Consider the following 10,795-nt stretch of genomic DNA (forward strand, 5'->3'; position numbering starts at 1 on the left):
AGAAGATATGAAGGCCGCGATATAACGACTCTGTAGTTGCCCACAGCCGCCACGGTCTGCATATCGATATGAAACGCGCTTCATAAGTCACATTTTGATCGGCCATATGACGAATCCGCTAGAATTGCCCTAATTGCGGTGTTTTTATTTTTTTGCCAAACACTCAAATGAGAGCTTTTATTTTTTGCCAAACACTCAAATGAGAGCTAGTGACATCTCAAATGAGAGCTAGTGACATCCTAGTCGAACACAAAAGAAGAAGAGCAAAAGAACCAATGGATCCAGGCCCCCTCTGGGCGACCCAACCAATCTATTCACGGAGAGCCTGAGCGGCGCACAGCGCAACAGCAACCAGAAGTATCATCCCACCCACGCGGACCAAACCCTCCTCCAAGCTGAAGGAAGGCACGCCAAGCCCAAGCCGAACCGACCCGCCCCCCTAAAATCCCAATCCCTTCTCCCGTCCGTCTTCCCTTCTCCATCCCCTCCCTTCCTCAACGAACGAACGAATCCAATCCCCCTCGCCCACGCATCTCGCCCCTCCTTTCCCCTCCCCCGCAAGCAACGACGGGCAGAGAGCGGCGCGGGGATCGCCGGCGGCGCCGATGAGGTCGACGGACTCCTCGTCGCGGTTCGTGCAGGAGCTGGTGCTGTACGCGGCGAGCGCGGCGCTCAGCTGCCTCGTCCTCTTCGCCGGCCTCCGCCAGCTCGACCCCAACCGCGAGTCCTCCAAGAAGGCGCTCCAGCACAAGAAGGAGATCGCCAAGCGCCTCGGCAGGCCCCTCATCTCCACCACCCCCTACGAGGTATCACCACCCTCTACCCATTCCAATCCAATCCAATCCAGGGTTCGCCCCCTCGCACGCGCGCGCCCTAATCCCCGGATTGCCTGCAGGATGTGATTGCGTGCGACGTCATCAACCCCGACGAGATCGACGTCGAGTTCGAGTCCGTCGGCGGCCTCGACGAGGTCAAGCAGGCGCTCTACGAGCTCGTCATCCTGCCCCTGCGCCGCCCCGAGCTCTTCGCCTACGGCAAGCTCCTCAGCCCGCAGAAGGGGGTGCTCCTCTACGGCCCGCCCGGGACCGGCAAGACCATGCTGGCCAAAGCCATCGCCAAGGAGTCGGGCGCCGTCTTCATCAACGTCAGGATATCCAATCTCATGAGCAAGTGGTTCGGCGACGCCCAGAAGCTCGGTAAGCCACCTCCAAGATTGTACCCTGTTTGCTGGAATTGATCCTTCATGCTTCTAATCTTGCTCAGTGTATATATCTGTTGTAAGGATGCTCATTTTGTGTAACTCTGTGCCAGTGTCTGCCGTATTTAGTCTCGCCAACAAGCTTCAGCCCGCCATTATCTTCATCGATGAGGTTGATAGTTTCTTGGGACAGCGCCGGAACACAGACCATGAAGCTTTGACTAATATGAAGACAGAGTTCATGTCTCTTTGGGACGGTTTCACCACCGATCGTGAGCACTCTCCCTTGTTGCTTTCATAACATACTATATATTTATAATACAGGTTCATATCTATGAACAACGTTGTAAAGTAGTACGTATTATCTTGGCCTCTTAGAGTAGTAATCTGCATGCAGATAACAATTAGACACGTACCACTATCCGAGGACTTTAACGTATTGATCTGTACTGAAAAGTAATGTCATCAAAATTGCACTATAAAAGTATATATTAACAAACGACAATCATAACGCGCTGACGTGCGCAACCACGTGATCGGCCGTGCGCACGCACAATCAATGATGAGTCGATGACATATAGCTGACGCTTGTTGCATCCAGGGCGCGTCACACGTTTGTCCTGTCGCGCCATAGAGCAGTCTATTAACAAAATGTACTCCTGATAATTTGCACCTTACAGACATCTGTTATTTTGGGTTATTAGGATTTATATACAACTTCAATGTTCCCTTGGTCTCGATAGTCATTTGAGGATTTACATGATTTCATCTCTGTCAGATATATTACCCCATTAGAACCATGCTGGCAAAAGAAACTTTTTTTTTACAATACAGGTTTATATCTACGAACAACATTATAAAGTAGTGGTATCTTGGCCTCTTAGAGTAGCAGTCTGCATGCAGATAACGATTAGACACATGCCACTATCCAAGGACTTTACATATTGGTCTGTACTGAAAAGTAATGTCATTAAAATTGCACTAGAAATGTATGTATTAACGAACGACAATTATAACGCGCTGACATTCGCAACCAAGTCCTATGGCGCGCCACAGTCTGCCACGCGATCAGCCGTGCACGCACACGCTCTATGATGAGTTGATGCGTATAGCTGATGCGTGTTGCATCCAGGGCGCGTCACACGTTGTCCTGTCGTTCCATAGAGCAGTCCATTAACAAAAGGTACCCCTGATAATTTGCACCCTACAGACATCTGTTACTTTGGATTATTAGGATTTATATAAAATTTACTTCAATATTCCCTTGGACAATAGTCCGTTGAAGATTTACATGATTGCATCTCTATCAAACATTTTTTGTATATATTCACACTACGTAAATAATTTTCATTGTCATATTTTTAAGATGTATGTAAAAATTTACATATTTGATTCCATCCCATAAAAGCATGTAACAACAAAATCTATTTTTGGTCATTCAAACCGTGCAATTTTTTAGTTTGTGTTACTATAATTTATATGCTAATTTTATTCTTTGTTATGTTGAGCTAAGCCTAACTAATGTACTAGCAGTAAATACAACAAATTTGATGTCCAAGTTTATTGAAAATTGACTTCATAAAAGTGTCGTTCATGTAATTACGCTAAATAAATACTTGTTTAATGCCTACTTTCGTCTTACTTAGTAATCTACTGGATTGGGTTGTTAGTGCCAACGATATTCTCATGATCATAGATCCACGGATCTGCTCATATAATTTGTATGACACCTGGATTATTGTTTTATTTGAGTGAAAATGTTTTCAACCATGCCATTTTGTTCAGAGTTCTCTCCCTTGACCTTACTCCTTGGTTTAGAAATATCAAGTTAAAATTAGATAGTAATGGCAAGTTAGACATAGGTATTTATGTGAGAACTAAATGAGCAGACAAGGAGTCTGTTAGTAGTTTACTTCGTGTTCTACATCTTTGATATACTTGTCCTTGCTAGTCATTTGAGGTGAGGTGCTTTTAACAAACTTGGGCAACTAATGTCCAGCAATTAGACTAACAACCTAACGCAAAACTGACACTCAGAATCTACTTTTGTTGACATGTATTTCTTTCTGTGTTGCTTTTATGTGGTTAGTGTTATTTATGTGAACTTCACGTGTTGATGCATTGCATGCTTGTGTGTGATCTGTGATGCTAACTTTAAGCTGTAGTAGTACGGCAATATTGGTTAGCAAATATCCTTTTATCTCGAAATATCAAATGTGGCGAGGATGTTGCAATCTTAACAGAAGATAGAAGTAACAATAATAAAAAGTAGTTGTGGCTATACATGTAAACTTTTGATCTCTAAGGTGTACATGAGATAGTTTTTTTTCCTGGAGAATGAAAGGAATTTATTTTGATCAACCAAATTTGTTCTGATGCCCAGTTGGTTATCCACATGAGATTTGCTTGTATATGATACATCTGTAAATAATGAATACGTTAACTTATTTCATAGAAACTTCCATAGGTAGTATGGAGCAATATCTCATGACAATTATTATGGCTGTGTAGAGAATGCTCGTGTGATGGTGCTTGCTGCTACAAACAGACCTTCTGAGCTAGATGAGGCCATCCTCAGGCGCTTCACGCAGATATTTGAAATTGGGGTTCCTGCTCGCAGTGAAAGAAGCAAGATACTTGAGGTTATATTGAAGGGAGAAAATATCGAGTCTAACATTGATTATGATTACATTGCCAGTTTGTGTGAGGGCTTTACTGGGTCAGACATCCTAGAACTGTGCAAGCAGGCTGCATTCTATCCTATCAGGGAGATTTTGAACAGCGAGAAAGATGGGACAAGAGCAAATGTGAGTATTCAGTACTTTCCTCTACAGTGAATTAACTTCCCTTTGGTATTTTTCTACCCTATCAGGGAAGTTCCCTTTTGTTTGGGAAACCTGCATTTATGTTTGGATAGCGAAACAGGACCATAAAGCTATTAACTATTAGCGTAAGTTCCTCATTATGTATTCGTTAGTTCTGACCTTTTTGCTTGTAACTGCCGCCTCAGAGTCCAAGACCCTTGAGGCAATCGGACCTGGAGAAAGCTTTGTCAACATCTAGAAAGGGAAAGAAGGCCGCAAGCGGTGCGACATCGGGTCTCCAGTCACCTGTGTGGATCCGGCCATCGGATCCCGAAGATGACCAGGTACAGAGCGCAATCTTTGAGATATCTAAGCTGATGTCTCGAATAGTTCAGAACAGTCAGTCGGAACCGCAGGAGCCATCTTCACCTTAATCTAAAAACAGAAGGTTTTCCTTTTGCTAGATCTCTGAAAAATCCGCAGTGGAGTAAGCGCTGGCATTACCTACCTAGATTCAGCATATGTATTGGTTCGGTCGGTTAGCGTCGTGGGGCCGCTCTCTGGTTTTTGAAGTTTATTGCAGCTGGCAAAGCCCCGCACTGATGTTTTGAGTTCCATCGTTCTGTGTGTGGAAAATGCAGAATTCTATAGTTCTGTGGAACACCTGGTCTGTTCATCTTGTAATTTTCGTTTTGGAACTTAACTGTTGTAGGGTAGACAGACTCTATACATACTGAAGAAATGTGCCCTTCCATCATCATCATTCCATGGTTCAAAAATACCGTCCGTTCTTTTCATATCATCTGAATGTTACTTGCACCCCTATCCATTGAGATTTTTCGCTTTTTTGTTTGGGAGAAGCGCCGTGTTTTCGCCTCGGATGAAGCGAGCATCAATACCATAAACGATCAGCGACGCTTGTGTTTATTAAGAGCTGCTGAGTCTATCAGCCATGAGCTACCTGCTTGGCGTCTTCATGGCGCTGGTTTCATGAACGATTTGAGACGCTTGGTGTCTTCCAGCCATGAATTAATTAATCGCTGAATACATCATCTGGCATCGTATCGTATCACGTCGAGCATGAAGAGCACCTGCTTGGTGTTTTCATGGCGCTGGTCTCCATCATGGACAGCTCTTGAGACAGAGAAATGCCCTTGAGCACCAGGACGTCGTCGTCGCCGTCACCGTTGCCTCTGGCCGCCTCCAGCGGCTTCCTGGACACAGTGGCGTGGATCTCCTCGAGCAGGCCGAGGAAGGCGGCCTCGACGTTGTCGCCGCTGAGCGCGGACGCCTCGTAGAAGAAGAGCCCCTGCTCCTCCGCGAAGGCCTCGGCCTCGTCGGCCCCCACCTCGCGGCGCCCCGGCGCAGCGGCGGCGAGGTCGGCCTTGTTGCCGACGAGCGCGACGACGATGGACTTGTCGGCGTGGGCGCGGAGCTCGGCGACCCAGCGGGCGACGTGGGCGAAGCTGTCCCGGCGCGTGACGTCGTAGACGAGCATGGCGCCCAGCGCGCCCCGGTAGTAGGCGCTGGTGACGGCCCGGTAGCGCTCCTGGCCGGCGGTGTCCCATATCTGGGCCTTGACGCGGCGGCCGGCGATGTCGACGGTGCGCGTCTGGAACTCGATGCCGATGGTGGACTTGGAGTCGAGGCAGAACTCGCCCCGCGTGAAGCGCCCCAGCAGCTGCGTCTTCCCCACCCCCGAGTCGCCGATCACCACCACCTTGAACACGTAGTCCTCCTCCATGGCCCCGGCGATCGGTCTGAACTCTGAAGGCAGACGCCGGCGGCTGCTGGCGTGAAGCTGCACCTGTATATGGCGGCCTGTATCAGACGGACACTGGCTAGCTCATGCGCGTATGTCGTCTGACATCCGTGCCTCTGCGTGTATATAAATATGTGGGTGACATGGGGGAGAGCGAGAGTGGTTGAAACTTGAAAGGAGGGGGTTGCTCACTTGCATCGCTGCTCTCACTATAGTAGTAATGGAGGTGTTGCTAGTATTTGATTGATTTTTTGTACATCTCTCTTGTGTTATTTACTTTTTAAAATACTAAAGATCAGATTTCGTGGTGGAGCAAGGATGCCAATTCTTCAAGATCAAAAGTTCCGTGTTCTTGGTTCATCATAGCCAGTAGTGATGTCCTACCGCTTGCTGTAGATTTCGTCTCGTACAGGTAGCCGGGTACGTACTGCCTGCCTGCCTCCGGCCCCTTTCTCTTTCGGCACTCATTGTAGAGTACGCAGGACGCGTCCAGTACGTACAGTGCGTAGCTTTAACATTTCTCTTTCTTTCAGTAAGTATTCCTCCGCAAAGTTGATTAGGCAGAAAGTCGATCGTCATGCATGATCATTCATCCATTCATTCATATTCCAAACCCACATAAGTCCATCCGTGCGTGTCCACTCCATTCCTGCCCTATGTACGTGTTCATCATCCTTTGACACAGAAGAATTCGACGGTGAAAACAAAAACAGTACCATCACATGCCGACATGTGGCTACAGAATATATAGATCCACGGCACGGCGGTTGAGGATTAGCGTGCAAGTCATATACAATCACCGGGGCTGCACGAAAGCTGGGGTCCGTGGATCGATCGACGTCGCCGGATGTCACGGCCTCGTGTGTCACGCGGTGCCTAACCTAGTCACTCCTTCACGTTGATTGGTCGGCTCGAGCGACCCATCGACGGAGATGGATGGATTACGTGTGCCATTGCATGGTGTGATTGATTAATTCAACTGCATACCCTTCATCAACTGCCATGCTTTACAACAAGGCAGGCAGCAACGTACAGTGCGTAGCAGGCTGCCTGATCGATTATTGCGTCCAAGCCTCAACTCGTATTTCAAGCCATTCAGTTAATTGGTCTCTTCTACGCGACAGCTCAAGTAGTAGTATTATATTGGGGGCATGTCAGGATTGGCACTACGCATGCATAAATCATAATGTTGAGCGGGGCACCTCTCAATAATGAATTGTTTTAGTTTCGAGCGGTTGAATGACGATGAATGAAGTGGCCTTATCTGTACAAGACTAGAAACATCTGGGTTCCATCGACTACAATATGATCATGGTGGCAAGCAGTTGGACAGAAGATTTGTGGTGCGTACGCGCATGGACAGTGCTCACAGTTAATTATACAATCATAGTACAGTAGCAAGCAGTTGGGCATCTGCAGTTGATACCAGCGTGGCGTTACGTACGTGCATGCATCAGCCAGTAATCCTCAAGTGCAAAACCGAAAAGCTAGCATGGCACGTACGTTACGTGCATCAGGCGCTAGTAGGCGGGGGCGCACTGGGCGCGCTTGCTCGACGAGGCTGAAGACGGCGGCGGGGCGAGCAGGTGGTCGCAGAGGGCGGCGAACTCGGCCATGACGTCGGCGACCATGCCGGCCTTGCCCTTGCCGACGAGCAGCCGCACCAGCGCGCCCACCCGCGCGTCGGGCTCCTCCAGGCGCTGCCCGCGGGGAGGCTCCTTCAGGCGCCGGAGCAGGGCGCGCGCGTGGCGGGCGGCCCCGGGCAGCGTGCCCGCGCGGAGCGACGCGTCGGCTAGCGCGGCCGCGTAGCCCGTGGCGGCGCGGCTGCTGGTGATGGTTTTGGTGCTGGCACGCGCCGGGTGCGCCGGCGGAGCGGCGGAGACAGACGAGGAGGAGGAGGAGCGGCGGGGCGGCGCGGTCACGGTCAGGCGCGCGGAGATGGAGGAGGCCGGAGGCGGGTGCCTGAGGTGGAGCGCGCGGTGGTGGTGGTGGGGCTGGAGGGAGGCTGCGGCGGCGGGGAGCGCCCCGTGGTGGTGCAGGGACACGGCCGCGTCCATGGCGCCCGCTGTGGAAGTGGAACGGAGCGACCGAACGAGTGGCGGCGGTGGCTTATGCTTACGCTGGCTGATCTGCGCCGCGCGTGCGCCCGTTCTCGGATTGGGTTGGGTTTGGCGTTTGGGCGGGCGACGTGGACACGCGCGCGCACGGCGGACGGACACTGAACCGGGCGCACCCGCGACGTGGTCAGGGCCACGCGGCAGCAAGTGGCCGTCGTGGGCCAGAGCGGGAAAAGACGCCGGGGATTTTTTATTCTTTTTTGAGAAATCTCTCTAACTTTATTAAACTTTGGTAATCTTCATCGGTAATAACTGGGTCATAAGGTACACCAACCAAATGTGACGGCCTTTCCCAACAAAAAAAAAAGTGACGGCCTACTTCTAGAGTACAAGCATATGTAGAGTACTCCCTCTCACAGTTTACAAGGTGTGCATGTATCCTTATATTGTCAATTTAATCAACCTAATAGGAGTCATATATTACAAAAAATAAACAATTATAAATTTCAGATGTTCTATTTTCAAACGATTTTTTTGTTATATATTTTATATTACGGTGATAAAACTGGCAACCTAGGGGTACGCACACGTCTTGTAAACTGAAACAGAGGAGTACTACGGTGAGAATTTATTCTCGTCTTTTGGCGATGCCATAAGGTTAGAGAGTTTTCTGTCCTCGCAGTTCAATTATTCGGAACCGATGAGTTTAGGTTGGTGTGTCAAACTTTTTCTGTTGGTTTGATTCTTTTTGTAAAGTTGAAGTGTTTCATCGATATCATGGTGAAGATTTGTGATCCGATGTCCTGCACTCCTGGGGGATCCCAAGTACGTTCACCGATCAAGACTTTTCATCTTTTTGGATGGGCGACTCAAGGTGCTTTCAAATACCATTATTCATAATATTCGTGCGGGCGAAAGAGTGACAACACCGTCGCTCCAGTCCAATTGTAGCATTTTTACTGAAGTTTTTGAAGTATTTCTTCTAACAGAGATTGATGCAGCGAAGAAGGTCTTTCTAAGAGATTTCGTTGTAATTCTTAGTCATAGAAGGTACTTTGTATTGTCTTGGATTTTAGATCCGAATCAGTGTATCTGTAATTGTTATGAATATGAATAAATTTGTGGGTGTTTCGAAGAGAAAAATTAGCGAGATTATAAGGTTCGAAGTTATGATTCCGCAAAAAAAAAAATATCCGGTGCTCATGGATGAAACTGCATGACTGAAACTCCATCTTGCGTCCTTTAACTTCGGGAACCGCTAGGGATCAGACTACTGATCCCTTGCTTCGTATCAGACCAGTAGAAGGCCGTAGGATTAGAAGCATCCAGGTCGTCCAATCTGGTATTAAAACCTCGTGCATGGCAATTTAGTTTCCTTGGTTAATTGCTTGTTTCCATAAACAGCTCCCGTACTATTAGCTGTTTCCTTCGTTAATCGCCAGTTTCCCGGCAACCGCTCTCGTACTGTTAGCTGCTTCCTCTTAGCTGCTCCCTTAAATTTAGTTACTTACCAATTTTTCTGGGAGATATTCTAGGAACAGCATGATTATTCCTAAAACTGCTTATTAATTTTGGAAAGTACGATTATTTCTCACAATTAAATCTAGCAATTAATTATGATCTTTTTTTCGGATGTGTTTCTTTACGGATGGCAGCAAGATTTCTATGACATAGAAGCATGCTTGTTGATGCATGGAAGCATCATTTCAGGAATGATGTCAAATCCCTTTTTTGGCGATAATAATTTGGGAAACTACAATTACTTCTCACAATTAAATCCTGCATGATATTTTAAGATGTGTTTCTTTATAGATGGGAACATGATTTTTATACCATAGAAGCATTCTTCTCGATGCATGGAAGCATCATTTTCTTGTGCTTCCATCGATCATAAAATTGCTTCCAACCAAAATAGTTTTTTTGGTGCAAAAGAAATGATATTTTCATATAATGGAAAATTTTGCTTCTCAACAAAATCACGTGAAGCGCAACATGAATGATGAATCATTCAAATATATTAATCCTTTGTGAACATAAATTTACAAATCTATTTTACAAAAAGAAAAATACTATTACAATACTACTTTCATTTCATCGTAGCCGACATAGGGGTGAGCACTGGACATCTGATAGTGACAAGATCAGTGTGTGCCATGAGCTCTACTTCATTTGTTGTAAAACTAACAACTCGGATCTGTGTCTGGTTGATCTCGAACTCAGTGCACTACATCATCATTGGGAATCTGTAGAATCGAAGCATTCGGTGAGAAAGAATGAAGCTCACAATTCGGTGGCTAGTATAAAAATTTACTAGAAGTAATACAATGAAAGTATAAGGTACGGATAGAAGCAACACATGCAATTGTTGAAGCAGGCACATATAGTGATTGAAGCATACATTATTATTTAATAATGGTTAGAGAAAAAATATTTGTACAATAAAAGTAGCATAGACTTACAATGGTTTGAAGCAAAAATTCATTATTATAAAATCATTTGCAAGAAACTCAAGGAAGCATGGCTGATAGGAAGCCATAGCTTCACTTTCTCACAATAACTATAAAAGATACACTAGAGACGTGAAAATTTGATTGCTAGCATCATCAGATACATAAAGTAGTGCTTCATGAATAAATAAAGATTTCAATTGCATGGAAGAAGGCATCAACAAAGTGGTGCTTCATGAATAAATTAAGATTTCAATTGTATGGAAGCAAGGCATCGACAGTAAAAAGCTTATTTGTGACCCAAAGTATGGAAGTTGTAGGAAGCATGAAATTATGGCAGAACAAGATTAATATTCTTGGTTGGAAGATAAAAAATTGGTAATGTAGAACATACTAACATTGTGGCCAATGAAGAGGATGCAAGTTTTGTTTCACATGGATACAAATTGAACCGTGCCTAGCGGAAACAATTTTCTAGCCCAAAAAGAAGCAAAAATATTAAAATGTAGATGCACCATGGTAAAAAG

The 10,795-nt window shown here is 46.4% G+C and overlaps 3 protein-coding genes across 5 annotated transcripts; 1 reads left to right on the plus strand and 2 right to left on the minus strand.

Moving 5' to 3' along the window:
• The first annotated feature begins 373 nt into the window (after positions 1–373).
• LOC119341681 (ATPase family AAA domain-containing protein 1-like) lies at positions 374–4,823 on the plus strand. 3 transcript variants are annotated; one of them, XM_037613544.1, is made up of 6 exons: positions 374–806; positions 896–1,196; positions 1,312–1,470; positions 3,710–4,005; positions 4,209–4,353; positions 4,724–4,823. In XM_037613544.1, exons 1-6 carry the CDS (start codon positions 606–608, stop codon positions 4,807–4,809), a joined length of 1,188 nt encoding a protein of 395 aa, XP_037469441.1. In that variant the 5' UTR covers positions 374–605; the 3' UTR covers positions 4,810–4,823. The 3 variants fall into 3 exon arrangements, with proteins under 3 accessions (XP_037469441.1, XP_037469440.1, XP_037469439.1); XM_037613543.1 differs by having other exon boundaries at positions 376–806; positions 4,209–4,346; positions 4,467–4,765; XM_037613542.1 differs by having other exon boundaries at positions 376–806; positions 4,209–4,765.
• A 135-nt stretch (positions 4,824–4,958) lies between these two features.
• On the minus strand, positions 4,959–5,851 carry LOC119341682 (ras-related protein RABA3-like). The gene has a single exon (XM_037613546.1). It carries the CDS (start codon positions 5,744–5,746, stop codon positions 5,072–5,074), a length of 675 nt encoding a protein of 224 aa, XP_037469443.1. The 5' UTR covers positions 5,747–5,851; the 3' UTR covers positions 4,959–5,071.
• A 1,118-nt stretch (positions 5,852–6,969) lies between these two features.
• LOC119341683 lies at positions 6,970–7,915 on the minus strand. The gene is made up of 2 exons (XM_037613547.1): positions 7,275–7,915; positions 6,970–7,206 (listed from the first exon to the last, which is right to left on the minus strand). The coding sequence occupies exon 1, from the start codon at positions 7,819–7,821 to the stop codon at positions 7,285–7,287; it is 537 nt and encodes a 178-aa protein (XP_037469444.1). The 5' UTR covers positions 7,822–7,915; the 3' UTR covers positions 6,970–7,206; positions 7,275–7,284.
• Positions 7,916–10,795: the final 2,880 nt, after the last annotated feature.

Source organism: Triticum dicoccoides, chromosome 7B, assembly GCF_002162155.2.
Source record: "Triticum dicoccoides isolate Atlit2015 ecotype Zavitan chromosome 7B, WEW_v2.0, whole genome shotgun sequence".
NCBI lineage: Eukaryota > Viridiplantae > Streptophyta > Magnoliopsida > Poales > Poaceae > Triticum > Triticum dicoccoides.

Excerpts from the sequence above, each read along its gene's own strand:
- LOC119341681 (XM_037613544.1), top strand. The coding sequence starts at position 606 with ATGAGGTCGACGGACTCCTCGTCGCGGTTCGTGCAGGAGCTGGTGCTG. Across the intron at positions 4,006-4,208 it reads AAGATGGGACAAGAGCAAAT|AGTCCAAGACCCTTGAGGCA; the intron begins GTGAGTATTCAG and ends CTGCCGCCTCAG. Across the intron at positions 4,354-4,723 it reads CGAAGATGACCAGGTACAGA|ACTCTATACATACTGAAGAA; the intron begins GCGCAATCTTTG and ends TAGGGTAGACAG.
- LOC119341682 (XM_037613546.1), bottom strand. The coding sequence starts at position 5,746 with ATGGAGGAGGACTACGTGTTCAAGGTGGTGGTGATCGGCGACTCGGGG.
- LOC119341683 (XM_037613547.1), bottom strand. The coding sequence starts at position 7,821 with ATGGACGCGGCCGTGTCCCTGCACCACCACGGGGCGCTCCCCGCCGCC.